The sequence below is a fragment of the Ptychodera flava genome, chromosome 22 (genome assembly GCF_041260155.1).
Source record: "Ptychodera flava strain L36383 chromosome 22, AS_Pfla_20210202, whole genome shotgun sequence".
NCBI classification, from domain to species: domain Eukaryota; kingdom Metazoa; phylum Hemichordata; class Enteropneusta; family Ptychoderidae; genus Ptychodera; species Ptychodera flava.
Window position 1 is genome coordinate 15,184,137 of NC_091949.1, and position 21,871 is coordinate 15,206,007.

General features: G+C 37.3%; 1 protein-coding gene across 1 annotated transcript; it reads right to left on the reverse strand.

Annotated features, from left to right (window-relative positions):
• Positions 1–5,864: 5,864 nt before the first annotated feature.
• Positions 5,865–21,427, reverse strand: LOC139122766 (histone acetyltransferase KAT8-like). Its single transcript, XM_070688472.1, has 10 exons — positions 20,991–21,427; positions 19,287–19,364; positions 18,580–18,746; positions 17,101–17,154; positions 16,052–16,216; positions 11,478–11,567; positions 10,735–10,875; positions 9,609–9,702; positions 8,890–9,040; positions 5,865–8,063 (listed from the first exon to the last, which is right to left on the reverse strand). The coding sequence occupies exons 1-10, from the start codon at positions 21,268–21,270 to the stop codon at positions 7,832–7,834; spliced, it is 1,452 nt and encodes a 483-aa protein (XP_070544573.1). The 5' UTR covers positions 21,271–21,427; the 3' UTR covers positions 5,865–7,831.
• Between the last annotated feature and the right edge of the window lie 444 nt (positions 21,428–21,871).

Here is a 21,871-nt window from a genome sequence, read left to right on the forward strand (position 1 = left end):
AGCATGGATGTTGAGAGTCGTACAATTAGGAATCACGTGATGACTTAAATAACCGTTGGTGGGGTGTATGGACAGGATGTAAAAGAGCCGTTAACAACTTGTTTTTCTAACGAATGATAATGAAATTTTGGTTTATGATCACCTGTTCGTATATATGATTGTCTCTCCGTATGCCTATGTGATAATGTGTCTAGCCGTCTTCGCTGTCTCTGTTCGTCTGTTTCTGTTTTTAAGCATTTTTCGCTGCGTCCCTTTCTCTCTTGCAGTGTCCGTGTCTCTGTCTGTCTGTCTGTCTGCCTCTCTCTCTCTCTCTCTCTCTCTCTCTCTCTCTCTCTCTCTCTCTCTCTCTCTCTCTCTCTCTCTCTCTCTCTTGCATCAATATATAATATATTATGAGCAAAAACAAAGAACTGGAGCCATAATGCAGCAGTTTTTTCTCCATCACATTACATTTTCTATTTTGACAAAAAAGTTGAATTTATTAAATCCTTGTACATCGTGTTTGTATCAGCCTAGCGCCCTCAAACATCACAAAGTGCCACCTTATATAAGTAGCCTCGACTCCATTCATTTGGTAAGCGACACTCTACAGGAATACTTGAAATAGTCTCGACTTGCCTATTGATGGGTAATCGACCCTATACAGAAATACTTGAATAAGACAAATGTTTCACAAAGGCACGAATGAATTAAATTCGCGTAGTGAGGCAAGGTAAAATTATCACAGGGTAACTTTTCCAGCAACAAACGTACGAGCTCATCGCTAAAAAAATTCAATGTTTAGTCAACATTGAGAAGCAAACGCAAGTACCGCGATGTTTCACAATGAACGCTTACCGAGGCTATCCGAGCGCTGTTTTTACGATCGCTTTGTTTATTGCACACTGTGCTGGTACCTTTATGTAACAAACGTGTTTTTGAACATGAATTCTGTTCGAATATTGACTTGATGAATATTCTCAAATGTCATGTGACTGTTTTTTTTGTCACGCCTCAGTGCCCCGCATACATAACGAAAGTCACAAGCCACAAAAAACACGATTGGAACTAATTTGGGATAATTGGATTTTCATATTTTGCAAATTTGTCAAAAGTGTTAGCTGAAATGTTGAAATATCGCAAATTATTCATAAAACGAGTGTGTAATGTAAAAAGAAAAGCAGATGAGAATACATTTGCAGATTAAATCGACATTACTTCACCATCCAATTATCCTAAATTAATTCCAACCGTGTTAAATATGTAACACTATGACTATCTCTAAAAAGACACGCGTTTTTAAGTGGTTTAATTCGTTCTTAGTTTGATCTCCTCATTTAGCACAGCATCATTAGATAAAATTGAGTCTGTGGATGGTTAATTATACTATCATTTCATGAGAACAAATTTCCTGTAATCTTTTCTCTTAAAAAAAATTGATTCCAAGTCAGACAATTAATGCTTATGATGCTTGTTGGGTAAGCCTTCAAGAGTTGATAATCAAGCCGATGAACGTGATAAACTTTGTCAAACATCACGGCTTCCAAGACATATTATACATTACAGCGAAAACAAGGGACTATGTGCCCAAGACAGGATGACCATTTGCCCGACGTCATAAGGGCAAAAGTCTCGTGCCTCGAGGGTACATAGTTCCTTCTTTGTGCTACAATGTTTTTTCCTAAATTTTGGAGGAAACGATATAACTGAAGACAATGTCAAGAAATGTTTGACACATCAATGGTATATACCATTATAGAAAGCTCTGGAATGTGCAACACCGGGAGTCTATGTGTTCTTGGCCATTTAAGCTGTCAATCACTTCACAAACTTTACTTTCACCTTTTCATCTTCAAGGCAAGTCCAAAGACTTCTTATTTTTCCAAGTTCCGATGACTCAAGACGTATTGTAAGTATGCGATAAATCTGACAAGTTACTAGTAAGTCATGCAAAATATAGCACTGTTGCTATTAGCATAATAATATAATCACCAGTAATTATGTACCGTAGTTGTCTATTTTAATAATATAGAGTTTTTGAATCCCCGGTTCAATATGGTGTCCATTATTAGACAATGAACAAATTTTTGCATGTAGGCCTACACTGAACAACAACAATGCAATTATATATAGCTTTGATTAACCTTCACCACCCTTGTTTGGCCAAAACCTATTGTTATCAATGGTGATTGTGGACCTGTTTACAGGGATTCGGGGGTGAACAAGTTAAACAATCTATTGTATGTTGACCGCATACCGATCGGTGGGAAATTGGTTGGCATTATGCCAGTCTTCGGACTGCCCTCAGTGATCCCCTCTGGCAAAGGCGTTGTTATTGGACTATATTCTATATTGTTTGTTAAACCATCAGTTGGATTTTTAAAAGAGATTCTCACCTTTGAGAACGGAAATACTATCGCAAAATAAACTGAGTATCCGAGTAGAACATGGCTGTTAAAGTAATAGAGAAGTTACTGACACGAAATGGTCAGCTAAATTTAACTCTTTGAACGCCAAAGACGCCAAAGACAATTTTTTATATACCCAGGTCACTTTTTCCAGCTTTTTGACAAAATTTTGAAAAAAGACTGTAGCCAATACAACGTGACGTCTGTTTGGTCCAAAATTATTTTTAAAATTGCAGAAAAATTCATGAAAATTGGCAAAATTTTACAGGAAGTTTTGGTGGGAAAAATACAGCACTGAAAGGGTTAAAGCCTTACAGTTGGCAAATCTATTGTGCAAGGAACGTGCCAGGGTATGATCGACAAAGTCTGGATGAATGCGTTTTCAATAGAATATTTCAGATCAGATTAGATTGGATTACTATGTAACGCAGTTTCTGCAAAAAAAAACACAAAAAACCCACAATTTCTATCAAATAATCGCTATTGTATCATTTGCACATGTTTCGGTGTCAAGGGATCTGTAAAAATTATGTAAACTGAAATTCTATGCAAATTGTATAGCTTTCATCAGAAAACGCCATGCACATTGTTTGTCTTCATTGGATATTTTTCTCAATTCGTTCTCTCCACTAAGGTAGTATGCGCCTCGAAAGTGAAAGCCTTAAATTTTTGCTAAAACTTTTCTCAAGGAATATTTCTACCATTTTTTTTCAAAATCAAGAATAAAAAATGTGGGTCACTGTCCAAATCTTGGTACTAGAGAAACAAATGACCCAAGATTTACCGATATTCGAAATTCAAAATGGCCGCCATCCCTGTGTTAACTCCATGGAGAAAAATAAAATTAATTCTATCATCGAAAAACTAAGACGGTGACAAGTTTTCTCACACCGATAGCTTTAAAATGGACCCTTACAAGTGGTAGATCAGAAAAAAATTGTAAAAGTTCGAGAGTCCTACTATATGCCCCCGAGGTGCATTCTGCCACAATATACCGAAGTAGATACCGCGTTTTTATCAAACACACCAGCGCGCACAGTAAGTGTGGCTACCCACAATTCCCCTCGATTTGTGTGCTCAGACATTATTTGCTAAAGGCTTCTTCAATTTTATCAGTTTCTGAACAATTTGAAACTTAGAATTTAATTTAAGGATTATTGGTTAAAACTATGTTCCAAAATTATTGATCATGTTTAAAATTCAGGATTAAATTGAATGAGAAGTCGATGTTTGGAGGTGCTAAAAATTGTACACTTGTCAAGGTAAAGTTATCAGCAACTAAGATGGTCTCATCATACCACCTGTCAGACATGCAAATTTCCTTTGTTACAAACATTAAAAAAATCAATACCCTTTCTTTTGCCAACACAGATGCAACTTATTCCCTTAGTTTCCTTGAAAATATTGCATATGGCTGTCAAAAATCTATGTCGACAAAATCACAAAATTGCTATCTCCTCTGCGAAAAAGGGGTTGATCTTCTCATTATTCACAGTGAGAAATTAGAGAATTATGATTATCAAAACTATGGTCCTAGAATTTTGAAATATGGACCGAGCTGTTCTGTGTACAGAAGAAATTTGCTCTAGTTCAGTGAGTGATCTCTGTGTGTACGGATCATGGAGAATTGTGGGTAGCCTCACTTACTGTGACCCGTTGTCTGTCTTTGATTTCGCGAATTAAGTTTTTGCTAAAAGTTGGATTGAAAACGAAATCTAATCTAACATAACGTTCAACAAGTTAATATATACCTCTACCGTAGTACTTGATGATGGACATTACTTTTTTTCCTTTATGTAGTCAAATTTTTCTCTTTGTGTGATTAAAGTTTGATCGTGGTGACTCAGCAAAGATTAAATATGCAAAACTCAAAGTTGATGTTATCAGTCGTATGATTGACACGTAATGGTTAAGTTGAACTTTATGGAATTCAGACCATAACATGTAAGACTATATTAGCTCTACATGTATGTTCACGTCCAAGTGTTACAACCTGCACTTCAACCCCCCCCCCCCCCCCCCGCCCCCCAGCAACCGGTTGCAAAACACAGGTCACTTATTGAGAGCTGGAACAAGAGTAACAATACTACTAATGTAGTTGGACCGCCCATTACAACGTTTCACGGCTAGTCTGAAAAGCACCGATGAGATAACATAACAGAAGGTTCACCTTGGCTAAACGGGCTTTCTCGATTGACGAACTGGAACGTTGGCATCGCCGCAATGCATTAACGATGATTGGCTCCATAAATTTGTATGTTTTACTGCTATCAATGGTGAAAGTGTAATATTCTGACAAAATACCCGAGCAGTTCAATTTGTATCAATGAGAATCAGTAGGCTATAACCAAAAGCCTTAGTTACTACCAGTAGAAAGAAGTCTATTATATAGCGCGACTCGGATTATGATTCAGTGGCATTTTCTTTAATTGCTGCTTGATGTTTTTAATTGAAGCCACATTTGTGTGATAAAGAGATGACATTGCAAGGTGTTCAGGGATGATAAAATTATCTCGTCTGTCAACTCTTTACAATGAAGGGTTGGTGATGTTACAAAGCCAGTCTGAGATAAACATCGGTTAATAAAAAGAAGTGAGAGTACAATATTGATCACGCTATTTTCCATCAGCAAAGACAAAATCGTAATTACTGATAAAACCTGCCGATAACATGCTCATAATGCCAGACCACTGAATCTGGACTGTAGAGGGCAGCACCGACCATCAAGATGTTTGATATCTAAGCTACTGCATTGAATATTGTACGCAATGCGTTATGTCAGCATAGCTTTAATATACGTACTTCAAAACACCTACAAGGTAACAAATCGTTTTCCACAGTCAATGGTAAAATTGACTTTCTTGTTCTATAAGTTTCGATTTTCCAAATTTAGCACCCTGGGTTGGGGTTTTGAATTTTAACTGAAGTATCACGGTTCTACCGATGCGATGTTTTCAGTTTTGATACCATTGCCATGCCTGCGTAGGGGGCTTTGAGATTTAAATAAACTGCATTTGTATGGCGGGCCTATTGATATCATGTATGTTTGCTATAGACAATGGTTTTCAGTGTGGAAACCGAATTCCCCATACAAGATGTTTCAGGCTCAACAGAGAGTGGATTTAGAGCTTGATTTGGGTAAAAACATTTGACTAACAAGACTCTAGAAGTCAGAGCTGTGTGATTATTTTGAAAATGGCGCAAGACTTGGCGGTGAGCATGTATGACACTGGTATATCACCGGAAACTTGCAACATGCATTGATTGAGTTAGTGAGTATAGATCATGACAATTACATTTTAATGGTTAGTAGGTCTTTGAAATGCCACCCTGGAGACCAGTTTGAGATGCATTAGTAGTTCAAAACAACTGAAATCTCTTTGACGTGACATATTAAATTAATTTCTTGTATCATGAGAAAGTAGAAAAATAAATAATCATAAATAATGAAAAAAAAAACCGAATACACTATACACATGATTTTGCCAGAAATATCAAAGCTTTTGTTTTATTGACGTTGAGGGCAGTATATTTACAAGGACAAATATCATATCACATGACTGGGCTTATCAAATTCACCTTTAAAAATTCTATTTTACGTTCAAGCAGTCCCTACTACAATAACTACACATGATAAACTAAAAATAGTCAACATATGAGCTGAATTTTTGCCGTTTCTTTACTTATGTCCAAAACAAGAGGAAAGTCTTCCCCACTTCCCTGGATATATTGGAGCATCAATAGCAGTAAGTTAAGTAAATGTACTGTCTGCTTCTAGTTGGAAAGATTATTTAGTATCTGTCCTGACAAGTGAGCAAGCCATACAATGGTTTATCTCCCTGCCGACACAAGATGATTCTTAACACACTTGAAGTCAACTTGCAATGTTAGGTTAATCACTATTGCATCGAGTTGCTTCATAACATTTGTAAAGTCTGCTCACCATTACATATCCTACCCTTACTTCACATTGCAAATATTGTTTTTGTTTTTCTTTAAGGATGCTAGAAACTCAGACTAAATGACCATCCTTTTCCGGGAGAAACTAAAACAACACTAGTGTGCGTACAAAAAAAAACAAACAAAAAAACACAATACAAACATATGAAGTATCAACTTTCTCAAGGTCAAGTTCCAGTACAGATTGACAGTCTCAATGTCTATATACATGATACTGTAACACTGGTGAATGGGAGATTTTGGTTTTGGGGTCTTTCACAATGAATGTGGCAGTAAAATGTCTGTCGATTATGGATGCTGAAATGGTTCACTATGATATACCACAAACTTTGTACATTGTATACAGAGAGACACGAAATGAAGAAATCCAGATCTAACGATAATATCCGGGAACAGGGGCATGTTTATATGCTACACTTCCCCGTACAATAAAACTCTCAAACTATTGTTTTAAGACACATTTCAAACATTGTCTGCAAACTCTACGCAAAATAATGGGTGCAACTGACGGGAAAAATACAATGAATCGGTATTTATGATGTAACAATCTGCAGTACTACTTATTATTTTGTAGAGAGAGAATGAATACACATTCTCTAAAACAGAACTTTGCACTCACATGAACAAGTTACAACATATGCACAGTCTGAACTGAACTTGTAATCTCCTCTGAATGAATTCAGAAACTCTCATTGTCAGTAGAAATTGTTTACATGGCCATGCTTGCTGGGGCACTCAATACAGTCTGCACGGCTGCAGTCTTGCTTGGTGGAAATCATACAGAAAGTCTGCCAGGATCAAAGTCTTACATACGTCATATCACCATAATCTGGAGATATATACTATACGCAGGGTTACAGACACTGTCCTCATGGCAAGTGATTCTTGGAAAGCATACCAACTTACTGCTCAACCAATCTCTGAGGTAGGACTTTGCAAGCTTCCATAGTGTTGTGAAGCTAAATGTCTTCCAAAAATACAGATAACTTTTTTTGTAATGACAAAGTATTTGGCTAGGAAAGTCACCACCTGTGACAAAATGCCCTGGTTTTACGAACTGTCTTCTGTCGACATTGTTTGTTGCATACAAAGTGATGGTACACTTGCCCATGGGACTACCACTACATATTATCTGTGATGCGGGGGGAATGGGTGTGAGACACTTTGATTTGACAGCTGGTGACCTTTGACCTTTCAAATTCGACCAAAATCTCACAACTATTGCAGATACATGCCGAAGTTGGTGCATTATTCATGATAGTGGGTTCCTCAGTCGTCTCAACAGGGTCAGATTGGTAAATTAAACTGGTAACAATACATGATGGGAGATATATCACCATGGTTTCAAGCTGATATCTTTGTCCCGTATCTGCAGTAAAAACACTGCATGAGCAGATTATAAATTCACAAGGCACCCTGCTTAATAGTTTTTCTCTTGGTAGTAAAAGCAACGACAGCGACAATGAAACTTGGAAAGGTTACGGTCACTTCTTAGAGCTCTTTGTGTCCTTTTTGGAATTCCTCCTCAGCGGAGGCCCCCACTTGAGACATGACGTGTCCACCGTGAGTCTGGGTCTCTTGTACTGTGCACTCTTGAGATGTTCTTCCACTAGCTTGGGAGTGACGCAGATCACGTGCTGTCCTTTCCAGTACTTCACCATGTTCAGGGCTTGCAGTGTGCTGATGATGTCTGGCTGCGTGATGCTGGTCATTTGGCTGTGGGGATGAAAAGTTGAACGAGGTTACTAGTTGCTCCATATTTTGACACTAACATCAAATTGGACGTGTACTGCTTGTGGATTTTTTTAAGTATCATTGATATGGGGAGCTATTTCAAATTTGGAATGCTGTGAAATTCGAAGGTTTTTCTATTTCTCATCAAAGCAGTTCACTTAGCCTAAGTGTGTTATGTATTGAAATGATATTTTCACACCAACTTTACTCTGTACTGTCTCTTCCAACACAACTGGCAAAATCTAATCAATATGGTGACTGTACAGAATTACATAAATCACATTCCCTTTCATTGATAAGCTAATCATTATTTTTGCTCTGCTTTGAGACCTGTTTGTGGTATGTTTCTCACGGTGATGTCCAGAAAGATTGTACAGGTCAATGAAGACAATGTACTGTCCTTAAACCACTCATGCAAATACTACAGAGTTGTAGTACTGTAATATTTTGCTAAAAAATCAGTACTACTTACTTACGCTGGCCTCCCAGTAAGGAAAGACTGAAGGACATACACTGGGCCCATGCTGGGTTATAGTTCAATTCAACACAATCCTAGGGGGCATGTTTGTAGTTATTCATCAATTAAGTCACCCTCAGACAAGCACTGATTAATATCTTGTGGAAAATTGGCCCACTGCTCTTTAAGTTTGCTCTGCGTATTTAACTTCATCATTTCACCCTTAGTTCATGAGTCTGAAGTGATGTATGAGCCTTGTATTGCAAAATATATCTAATATCTTTCCTTGTAGTCAGAAAATCCATCAACTTCGTCTGATAAAAAAGCCGTACCAAGTGCAGAGCTCATTACCTTAAATCTTTGATTGACAGTGTACCTCTGAAATCCCGGAGTATTTCCAGCAGCACCCAGGACCAATAGCTGCGGTAACTCAGCTTGCCGAGATCCGAGAGTGGTTTTTCTGGAGAACCGACCATGCTTTCTGCCTTTGACAGTTCATAACCTGCAAGAAATGAGTCAAAGAATGCCATTCAGAGATACTTCATGGCCAGTGTCACAATAAGCATTCAGAAATCCTAGAATATTATATTCTTTGCCTTTCAAGATTTTTGAAATTGCTAGTTTTGTATTGATTAACTTAAGCTAAAAACAGTGAAAGTGTTGTCAACTTTTTTATATTGTTTTGTTTTTGCGTTTGACAGATCATACATATAGTGTCTCTTGTCCTTGTTATATGTATATACATTTAGAAAGTATTTAACAAGACAGTAATATCCATGTATTGCTCATTGACAAAAACCATTAGGTGTAACATCGTAGGTTAATATGAATTGATAGTGCTTCTCTTTACAGCAATGGTACAACGAGAAAGGATAGTCTCAAAAACACACTTTCATCCTTTTTTGTTTTTCACATCACTTTCCTGTAATCCTGTTGTTTCAAATTCAAAGGTTGGACATACAAGTGGTGAGGTTGGCAAACCTAACTGCAATGTTGAAAATGCAAGAAAGGACATATTAAAAGGAAGTTGTCATGAATGATCATGCTGTAATGATCACACACAAACTTACTGAATGCTATGAGGAATTTTCCATAGCCTTTCCTCTGGAACGGCGGCAATGTCAGAATGCAGGCAACATTGTTTCCATCTGGCGATTCTTTCTCCTGTCAGAGATAAAGGACGACAAGAGACTCACAGATATCAGTAAAATACCTTGAACAGATTCAAAAACTTCAATATTTTGGACAACATTCATGATTCTTACATGTGCAATCGGTTGCATCTCTCATTTGCAACCACAAAATTCAAATTATTCGGTTGTAGATTTTTTTTCACAAATTATTGTGCTCTAATTACATTTCAAAAGGATATCCATTGCTGTATGCCTGCGGTAAATAATGTTCATTTCATGTTGTCAGTTTTAGGAGCCAATGTTCACAAAAATACATTCCTTCACATTATAGTTGAGTATTACTTTAAACGGGGAAGTTACAGGACCGTGGGCGCACAATAGGGGGATTACTGATGATGCAGCCATTCGCATACACTGGGCAGGAGTTTTGAATTCTCATAGCATCGCTTTGACCGTATGAGAAATTTGAGTAATCATGATGGGCACTTTCGTGACATATGCAAACAGGGGTCAAATGGTCGAACAGGGAACACATTTTGAAAGATATGCATTCTCCAACTAAAAAGGGAACATTTTTTCAGTTGATTTTTGACTCAAATTTAGTCGCTATATATTCACAGACATCAAATGCAAGATTCAATGACAATGAATGCCTGAAACATGGTACAAGTATGGGATTCTGGGACGAAACATGGCACGTCCGATCAGTAGTTTACATTTGCATAGATTTACAATAATCCAGCTTTTATAGGGGAAGTTACTGTTTAAATAATTGTACTACAATGTATGTGCTGTATGTACAAAGTTACAGTATATTCTACAGCCATATATGTGAAGATAGCTGTTTAGTACAGCTACATAACCTAAAATGTCGACAGGTTTCATTTGATATTCCTGATGACAGTCATGTTGAGGGCGCTATGAAAATGTTACCCCACTACCCAATCCACTCACCTAGATTTCACATCTTCGCTAATAATTACAAGGTGTATACAAGTAGAATTAAATTGTCAAAATAAACTGATCAAACCGTAACACGAATAACCAATCTTGATTGCCTTACCTTTGAGAAATAGCCAACTAAGTGAGCTCCGTATTTGTCAACCTCTGTCAGAATGTAGAACAGGAATGGTTCCACATCGAAGTACAGTGTCTTGTGGTCGAGGAACAGCTTGGCCAGTAAGCACAGGTTCTGGCAGTATATCTGAAATAAATAAATACAACAAAACAAGAATGAACCATCTATTTCTGAATTAACAGGTGGAAAGACTTCCAATATTTGACACGATACAGAATAAAATCTAGTAAAATATACATGGGGCAGCAGCACATTTCAAAAATAAAATGCTGAATAATAAATCTCCGTTTACAAATATGTAGAATATTGTTTGCACATTATAACATCCAATTTTTTAAAATTTTGAACACCATTTCACTCTGTTGAGGTTAAACATGACCACAGACAATACAGCTACACTGAAATTTGGTGATAAAAAGTTATAACTGTGCTGGTTGGCGTCAGAGGGTTTGGACATTATGAGGGCCGTGTTGAAGACACTGTGATTAGTGATTACATATATTACATGTTATACTTTAAAATTGTGCAATTGGATTTTGACTGACAGCTTGAAATGTTATCTAAGTTTTAAAGCGCCATCTACAGTCAGACAGCGTCATTTCTTAAGGCATTGATCCAACAGTCAAATTGTATCAAATTGATGGTGTGTACAATACATACAAAGAGCACACATTGAAAGATTTCTAGCAGACTTGTAAGTGATACATTTCTAAATTTTAATGACATACCTTGAATTCCTTGCCATCAACTTCATACACTGATATGGAATTCTTTCTGTAGATCTCTTTGCCAGGTGGTTGACGTCGCACACAAGTACTCTGTAAAGTATGAATGTAAGTAAGTGTATATGTAGGAACAGCAATATTTGGGAGTCAGCAGATACGAAAGGACTGGCGCAAGTGGTCAGCTTTACAGCAGAAAAGAAAATCTTTGAGATTACAAAGTTGATAAGTCCCTATCAGTATCCTTTGCAATGTTCCTATCTCCCTAGGAAAACAGTGAGGAACTTAGACTGGTGGTTTGCAAAGTGTCTTGCTGCTTGCTGAGAGTTTTATCTTCCCTCTATCTTCCTCCACATCCCTTGCTCTCTGGATGAAACAATTTTCATATTAAACAGTTGATCACAGCACACCAAATGCATTTTTGCTTATTAAACTGATCATAATAATGATCCTATGAGTTATTCATCTATTTAAATCCCACATACATTGCGATTACAAATGTATTATTGGTAACATTCTATGTGACAGATTATTCTGTGAACAGATTATTCTCCAAAGCTGAATAGCATTGCCTAGCTGGAAAGTGTGGGGAGATCGAGGGAAGATTACGCATTGAGCAAGCAGCAGGACATATCATAAACCCCCGGTCTAAGTTCCTTGCCATTTTCCTGGGGAGATGGGAAAGTTACAAGGAATATTGGGGCCAGAATATTGATAGGTATTTATCTATCTACTTTGCCATCTCAAACATTTTATTTTCTACTCTATGCTGATGCAGATAGAAGACCGTGAAAAAGAATTTGTGTTCCTTTTCACCGTTTAACCTTTATGCAAGAGGTTGATTTAGCAACTTGGAATTTTCTAGGTTCCTTGAATTTACTTTGAACTTTCTGTAACAACTGTATAAAGCTATCATTGCATCAGTTACAAAAAGTCATAAAAATCTTGTTGTGGCCAAGTGGCAAATAATGGAAGTTCAACCTTGTAAAGAGCACAAAACTGGCCTGTTTCTCCGTAAAGTTCAAGAAATGGAATGCCTACACACAGGTGAGACATAGTACACTGTTTTACTGTTATCACAGTATATATTCTGATGCTAGATTTGAGCTGTTTATACAGTTACATCAACTATTAACATACACTACCAGTATGTTACAAAAAACCCTACTGGTACTTTCTATGGTATTTGACTACCGACAAAGACGATTTGTTCAGATGAGCAAAAATTTGCTCGGGCTACCATCAGCATGATATATCTACATGTTGGTAAAACTGCTGCAATGAATAGAATTGTTCCGTTTTTACTCTAGAGGGATTTATGTAATGATTTTACATCATGTTCCTGGGACCGGCATATTTTACACATACTCTACTTGGAGTACGGGCCACAGAAAACCTACTGCAAAGAATAAAATTTTCTACAGTAGCTTTACAGGGTATTCATGGTATTGCTAATACAGTCTCCTGGGTCCACCATTCACACATTTCTTAGAGAGAATTTGGACAAAAGTAAAGTCCCAGAAGGCAAAACAAAATGGAAAAACAAAATGTACAAGTTTATATAATATTATGGGAATAAAAATATCCCACTTTTCTTTGAACGACTTTTGTTTTTCCTTTCTTTTTGTCCTGTGGCTTTTCTTGCTTCTGTAGGTGCTCCTTTTCTTGTGTATTTTTTGTGTGTGTGAAATAAAAAATAGTGACAACATCACTGTTCGCTCCCATATATTTATCAAAACAAGTCAACAATTGTATGAAACATGGACATACATATACAGACAGACTGACATACAGAGACTGGCACAGAGTGATGACATTGACCCAAAGTGTGCCTTGGCCCATGGAGAATAGCAAAGATAAAACAAACAGCTGAAAGTAATCATAAAATAGTCAAGTATAGGCCTATACAGGCAATGAGAGTGAATATGTTACAGCAATTTGATTAGTTTCTTTTCCTTTTCTACTTCTGTGATAATCTTTAAGACAATCAATCTGCAAGGCAGTTTATGTATTGACAAATATGTTATCTTTTACAAGCACACAGCAAACTGTTCTTGATTTTTTCATTTACAATATTTGACAGAGACTGAAATACATAACATGCAACCAATGTTTACACTTTGCCCATACACCAGATACATGGAGAAATTTCAACATACAATCATCAACTCAGAAACCCTACATGGAAAAGTAAACATTGTTTTCTTCCAGAACAGCTGGTGCATCCACATCTGGAACAACTTACAAACTTAACCAATTACACAAGGATGATGACACAAGAGATAAAGTTAAACTGTGGTGAACTTGACTATTCCTTTCGAATCCTTACCTAACTTGACATCTTAAACTAAAATACACTGCATGGTTAATTGCGCACAAAAAAACATCGGGGTGGACCATTTGATAAGGGACGGTGTCTGGAAGATCGATGAGGTACATTATCTTTTTTATCCAATCCATTGTACATTCTTTTTTCCCCACTCTCCCACCTTTTCTTTTTGTCAAACCTTCTCTGGCTGAATTTTTTATTGGCATTTGTTTGGAATTTTTCAAAATCTGCCAGGATTTTTTTACTGCATTTCAACACCAAATACAGTTTACCATATCGAATGCTTACTAAATCACCACATTATATACTCTTAGTTCCAGTAGGTATAAAATTACAAAAAAAATCTTAAAAATACAAAATGAAAGATATCCCAGTAACACTAACAGTTTCACAAAGTTGCCCCAAAAATTCAAAATTCCGGATTTCAACTTAATTTCAATATATCTTATTAACAAAAACCCTAAGAACTGGTTTACTAAATATCAAAGCAATCAGACTGGTAAATTTTGAGAAACAATTTTTTTACCAAAAATGAAAAAAATTGCCCCCCAAAATACAAAATTGCAGATTTCATCCTAATTTTAAATATATCTAATTAACATAAACCCTAGGAACCTGTACACTAGATATCAAAGCTACCAGATCAGAAGTTTTAGGAGAAAATTTTTTTGACCAAAAAAGGCAAAAATTGCCCCAAAAATAAAATAAAAATTGCCAGTTTCAACATACCTTCAATACATTATATTGAGATTAATCTTAGATACCTGTATACCAAATATCAAAGCTATCAAATCAGTAGTTTTTGGATAAAAATTTTTTTTATCAAAAATTGGGAAAATTGCCCCAAAATTACAAATATGACAATATCAATACAATTTGTACAAGCATGACTGAGGTCATCCTGAGAACATGAATATCAAGTTTCATAGCAATCAGACGAGCGATTTCAGAGAACAAGATTTTTTTGACTAAAAAGGAAAAAATACCCTAAAAATACAAACATGCAAATTTCATCCCAATTTTTGCACACATAATTTAGAATACCTAAAGAAATCTGCATACCAAGTTTCAACCAAATCTGACCAATGCTTACTAAGTTTTAGCCATTTGCAGGATTTTTCCTTTTTTTCCCCTCATTTGCATATTTTTGGCACTGACATGTTCATTTGAACAAATTCACATCTCCACCCCTAGGTGCACCTGTACACCAAATACTAAGACAGTAGGTGCTACGGTTTAGGAGTTTTTGATGAGGACGGACATACATACATACATACATACATACATACATACATACATACATACATACAGACAACATTTTTCCACCTTATAAGAATACCTCCCATTTGCATATATACATATGCATATATGGGAGCTAAAAATATAAAAAAAAATAAATAAATAAAAAAGTCCCACAAGGCAAAAGAAATGTTCTTTCAAGTGCTTAACTGGGGTTTGTGTAAGACACTAGTCCAACTGTAACGGACCAGGGTTTAGGTATTGCTATGTGGGGATACTGGATCACAGTCAGTCCAGCTCATGAGGGAGTGCAGTGCACCCTCTATCAGCTGGCTAGTACGTGTATGAAGTGAATTTGGATGACAAATTTCCACACATCCACTCATTGCTCAGTGCTATTGTCACAATAACCCTACCATTCCCTATCTTACACGTACAACTGGGCACATGAAACTACTGGGTTCAAACTTTAAAAAGTCTAAGGTGATGCAATGAGAAAGTTAATATGCGTGGCATATTTTACGACGACTTGCCATGATTTTCTGGCATATTGTGCTCTGTGTATAGCTTTTGAGATTACTCAACCATCTGAGCTCATTCATCAATTTTTGGAATTTCCTCAGGTAAGTCCTATACCAGGTGCATGTACTGTGTAAACTTTTCTGACGTCAAAAAAGAACACTTTCGAGTCAGTGGTACAAATTGCCAGAAAGGGCATGCTGCTTTAGGGCCTGTAGCATGTCATACTATTTCACAAGAGACTTTTGACACCGTTTATTGACTGCAATATCTCAATACATGTACAGAAGAAGAAACTTTCCTTTTCGTGTGGATTAATTTTTCACCAATAATTTTTCACTACCTAGTACACCTGAGTCAACAGGAGCAAACTGAAGGCAGCAGAAAATTAACTTTCAAATCACACACATACTTATTCAAATTTCGCACCATAAATGTGAACATATCATATATATGCAATGAAGTGTTATTTCAGTCAGGTGACAATTCTTACCAAGTGGTGTCTGTATGTCTTCTCCCACTTCATGTACTTGAGACAATATTCACAGACCCAGAGTTTTGGCGCTTTGCCGAAGTCTTCCGGAAATGGTGAGAAGTACCAGGTGTCGATTTCATATTTCCCAATCTGCACCTTGTCAACATACTTGATTTTTGTAATCTATCACAGAAACAAACAGAAACATTAATATTAATTGGATACTGATGATTGACGAGTTATTAAGAAAGCTGACATACTTGGGCCAATTATAAAACTGTTTGCAAGATGACCTATAAATTCCAGAAATTTTTGGATTAGTGGCCAAGAAAACTCATTCATGTTAACACACAATTAGCCCTCCATCACAAATCAAGAAACATACATTCCTTTACAATTTTTTTCTGTTTTGGGACAAATGCCCTAAATACGGCTGATTGCTGATGTCAATTTTTATCATTAATATGCAAAAGTCAAATATCTGTCCATAATTTTTGAAAATAATTTCAGAAATTATAATGACTGAAACTGTGAAATTGTTGATGTTAGGATTGAAACTATATAATAAAGGGTTCTCCACAAGGGGATTTTTAGACATGGGCCATCCTTCTGGTTTTGGAGCAATCTATTCATATGATAATAACTATATGAAAGAATAACATTTTCACAACAAAAGAATATGCAAATTATACATTGTTATGTAAATTGGCCACCCCTCTCTTTTCCAAGCTATGGAGAACACCCTAATAAATCACGTGTACGGGATATACACACAGATCATGGCAATAAACATACGCAGCAGAAAAAACCCAAGATTTGTTGAATGTATGAATTTCTCTTAAATCAGCAAATGTCATTGTAATGATATAATGATATACTCTGTCAAAAACAATCCATCTTCTCATCAACAGAAGCAAAACTGACAATGATGGGTGGCAAAAGAGCTCCAATGGTCAGTAATTCTTCATGTTGATCTTTCACTTTTGTAAGCTCTCACCCACTTTCCACTCCACTCTCTACGCTTAAACCACACTGCAAGCTTTCCTGCGAAAAGATTAGAAACTTACTGCTTCGTGTTCTCTCTCCAACGCTGCAGTTGTAGGATCCATCTCGGCAAACGTCTGTGAAAAAACAAACAGGTTTTTCATGAGAGTGAATCCTTTCATTACAACAAGTAGTCTTCCCAATTATGTCATATCTCTTGTAACAAACAAGCAGATATGTAACGAATGACAAACTTGAAAGTAACTTTGCCTAAAGACACTGTCAAGGAAGGAGCACAACTGGTGCAGTAAATGTTGTTTAACCAAAAATTCTAATACATTTTCTCTATGCATACTTTGTTGGTTTTTTTGTTGTTTTTTTAATCTATATTTAAACTCGATAACTCCATAGGTGAAACACCTCTTTTCATGGAGGTCGAATACTTCTAAATACCCATAACCCACAACCCCAATGGAGCACAGAGGAGTAAAGTGCCTTGCTCAAGGGCACAACACCGAGCTAGAGTCTCGAATTCACCATCCTCCGACAGTGAATCCGCTACTCTGGATCTACCGGGACTTGAACCGGGTCTCCAACTCACCATCCTCCAATAGCGAGTCCGTTACCCTAACCACTGGTCCAAGGTGCCACCTCACCCATCCCCCTTGTTGATGTTTTTTTGTTGACAGTGTCATGGTTTGTAAAAATGGAAGAGTGCCATTTAGAATGTTAATTTCTAACAACACTGACATCATCATGTCAAATACTGAAGTACATGTACCATAAATTCACCCTTTGCTCTGCTTTTCCTATCCAGAGTGAGATCTTTGTATCAGAAGTATTTCCATGCCTTCAGAGCAAGGATGAGTTGGAATGATATCATGAATCACCACATGTGTTTCATAGCTTAGCTATGTACATCTTATCATCATCAGGCATTTCAGGTAGCTGTTTTCATGCATACACAGCAAACCTTATCAATTATCTGCCACTAGATATTTGCATGAAAGCACCTACACCTCAGAGACTGTGGACAAAAAATGAGAAAATGGCCACAGAATAAAGATTTAAAGAAACTAGTGTGAGTGTGCAAATATGATTTTGTATGAGTATGAATTATCCAAAATGAACATAATTGTACATGTATACTTGCTTGAAAAAAGAAAATATTTGTGCTTCCATCATTTGATTATTGCGAGTTGCAAGAACAGACCACACATACAGACAGTCTGTACATTTTTTGTCTTCCATGCCAATGAATACGAGTAAAGACTCAAAGTTTTGGCAGATGCAGTCAAAATATCTGAGTTTATTAATGGTGTTTGTAGTTGAAGCCAGACATATATCCTGGACAATGAACCAGGACAATGAAGTATATGAATTTGACTGGAATGTAGGAAAACAGAGGCTGTCCTTTGCTTCTACATCAGTGTAGATTTTCAATTGTTTTCACAGGAAGATCCTGTGAAACTTGTGTAAGATTCTTCTAGAACATGTAACTATGAATTCACTTTGTCGACACATTTACATACTGTATATGACATGGGTACCATCTCTCTCACCTTTTGCACATGGTTGATCTCATCATGTTTCCTCTTTTGGTTTCTGGTTATCTTCCTCTCTGATTCCTCAAACGTTGCCTTGGCATCGAACACTTTCTTGTCTTCTGTCACAGAGTTTGTAACATCAAGGCGTTCTGTGTCTACCCATTCGTCCAGACGTCTGTTGACTGCCCCGAGAAAAAACATGGAATCATTTACCGGGTAACGATGGATTAAAGGTGCTTGAGCATTCATTCAAGTCAGCACTTGACACAAAGTTTTCATATTTTAAACCCTCAACCAGTACAGGAAAGAATTTTAATACGATAGATCATGAAGGTTTAACATCCCAAGATTTAAGTTCACATCTTTATTTGATATTTGGTTGATGTTTGTTCACTAATTTCTGTGTGACATACAAATGCAATGGTGTAATACCAAGTGTATACTTTTCCATCAGATAATTCTACTAATACTCACACACATGAGCATGAAACTTGAGCCATGGAGAGAACTATGTGATAACTGGGACTTGTTGATCAGTGTGCACCTGACCACATTAATTCTGGTGTGCTTATTATCAGGCATTATGCAATACATTTCCATTAACCAAAGCAAGTCTTTCACGATAATATTTCCTTCTAGTCCTTGATGGGGCATTTTTAAACCTCATCATTGCACGACTTCAGTTTTTTTAAGACTATTATTAAAATCAGTTCAACACTTACATCCTTTGTAGTGCACATAGAACTCTTTTCTGCCACCCACGAGGTCATTTTCTCTGGAGAATATCACTTCTGCTTTGTCTGTAAGGTTATGAAGACGAAGATAAATGTAAGATGTGACATGACAATGGGGTGAAAAAACTGATTTACAAATTCAACTGTTTTAGCTTCACACCCTGGCCCATTAACAATGACTGAGAAGCCATTTCCTCAAGAAATATTTGAACATGGCCTGAAATAAGTTGGCTATCAGCACCCTGTGCCACTATGTAGCCACATGACTATTATCACATAACTTAAAATATTCAAGCTGTTTTAATGAAACGTTTCTTCTCTAATGGATCCCCTGTAACATTTCTGCTTTCCCCATTTCTGATTACAGTCATATACTGAGGGGAACCCCGATGAAATGACTGGGGAATCCAAGTAACATTTATCTGCTTATGGCCATAAACAAAAACACTGGTATGGTAGCCTAGACCCCTAAGATTCGCAAGAAAGCTGTTTTAAGTACTCGCGGTAGCAATGCAGCAGACAATGTACATTGTATGTGTGAGGGGGCAACCATGGGTAATACTGGAACACAGTCCCTCTAGGGACTGTGGCTGGAAATAATACTGGAAAAATTTGAGATTTGGGTGGTATGAAGTATGAAACTGGGCTGGAAGAGGTTGGGTAATACACAGACAGTTAAGTGTGGTTCGATAAATAGCAGCCGCCGCGTGGTATGCATACCTATTTTTCAACGCATACCACGCGGCGGCCGCTACGTATTGAACCACACATAACTGTGGGGTAATACCTCATCTTAGTTTCCCTAGTCTGGTTTCACAGACCTATGGTGTTGGGATGTGGAAACATAACGAATTTGCTGGTTATATGGTGGCAATTATCTTGACTGTCTTTACCTCAGGGTGGCTTATTTCCCCCACAAGTACCCAATTACCAAGGTGGCGAAGGGGCTCTACAGCTCCAGGGGCTAGATAATTTTACTCACGATATTTGGGTAAAACGGTGATCAAAAATGGTCGAATTTATAAGGCCTTGATAACCGATATTGCTTGAAACAATGGCTACATATCACACCACCAATCTGTTTTAGCGAGCAATGCTTTTTGGAAGTTACTAAAGTACAGGTCTACTGTAGCATTTGTTCCTGGTTTTTTTATCATCGACAATGGAGCTTCAATGTTTTGATCGTATGAGTACGGCTTCCAACAAGACAGACATCAGACGTTTGTCGGTCACCAATCGCCACGGCCCGGGTGAGTAATGTTGGTCAAAAACTGTCAAGTAGTAGGACCTCGCCATAGTTTTGTACGATACCCAAAACCACAGACAGTAGAGGCGCAATTCTACAGTCTATCGTGCCAAAACTTACGAATATCACGCCTGGTACACGTTCCTCAACTGCGGAGAGGTTATGGACAAATCACACAATGTCAAACTTTCTCATACGATAGTCATCTTCTGGCAGTTCAATAGGCCATGTTCATGTTTCCACAGCGAGGTTGGACATATTTACCATCCTAGTTAACATTTTAGAGCTGAAGTGAACCATAGACAGTGGAGGGGAGTCTTCCCCCCTCCACTGTCTATGAGTGAACGTTAATGAAGTGACCGCAATGGTGCTGACAGAGTAAATACCTGAAAATGCAATGCACAACGCAATTTTAAAGGCGACTAGCTTAATCGATTTGCACTTACGCCACGTGTTATCCGAACGCTTCACTAGATAGTTTTCCCCTACTTCAATGAAAGCATCTTCCAGTCCGTTGTGTACTCCAGCGATTTTTGGTGCAGAATCCTTATTATCTTGATCTTTCTGACCGCTCTTTTCTGAAATATCCAAGTCTTTTTGAACAGAGGACGCAGTTGCCTTTCCACTGTCCGCCATATTGAATCTGTGTTGTTCTTCTGGCGCGCAGGGGTATGCACTTATGTAGTACATTTCGATTGAAGATATTTCCATAAAGTCCGTTTCCATCGAGGGAAAGACACCCTTATTTCGCTCTTCAAAATTCTCACAAAAGAAGCATTAAACTAAAATGGAATTTAAAGAAACCAGTACGGTTTTAAACTAACATGCACGACGTGGGTAATTACAGGACTATTTTCATTTGCAGCACCCCCGAGCGCGATCCACTTAGGGGGAAAACGCAGTGCAACATGGGTAATCTGTGGATTTGTCAGCATGCTCATTATCAGCCGGTATTTGCACAGGGAATAAAGTAATCTGGTTGTTGTTGTTGTTTTCTTTTTGTTGATTTATTTCTACTGTTACATGTAACCTTCTGAACAACTTTAGGCCTAAGCCTAAGAGTAGTAAAAGAGCTAATTTATGAAAGGTGCCAAGGAGGTGGAGTATTAAAAGGGCTAGTGTCCATTCTATCTGGCTGCAGTTCTTGTAGCTCGAGGTTTTGCTTGGGTATTTGGACGGCAAATTTGCCGTCCGACCTTGGCAAAACCTCGAGCTACAGTGCTGCAGCCACAAGCGAATTGAAGGGGAATAGTCTAAAAATATGATACTATTTTTGCAATTATTAAAAATAATAAATCGTAATTATGAAACGTTGATATCACTAATA

Excerpts from the sequence above, each read along its gene's own strand:
- LOC139122766 (XM_070688472.1), bottom strand. The coding sequence starts at position 21,270 with ATGGAAACGGACTTTATGGAAATATCTTCAATCGAAATGTACTACATA. Across the intron at positions 16,217-17,100 it reads TGGAGAGAGAACACGAAGCA|ATTACAAAAATCAAGTATGT; the intron begins GTAAGTTTCTAA and ends TTTCTGTGATAG. Across the intron at positions 8,064-8,889 it reads CTGTCAATCAAAGATTTAAG|CCAAATGACCAGCATCACGC; the intron begins GTAATGAGCTCT and ends TCATCCCCACAG.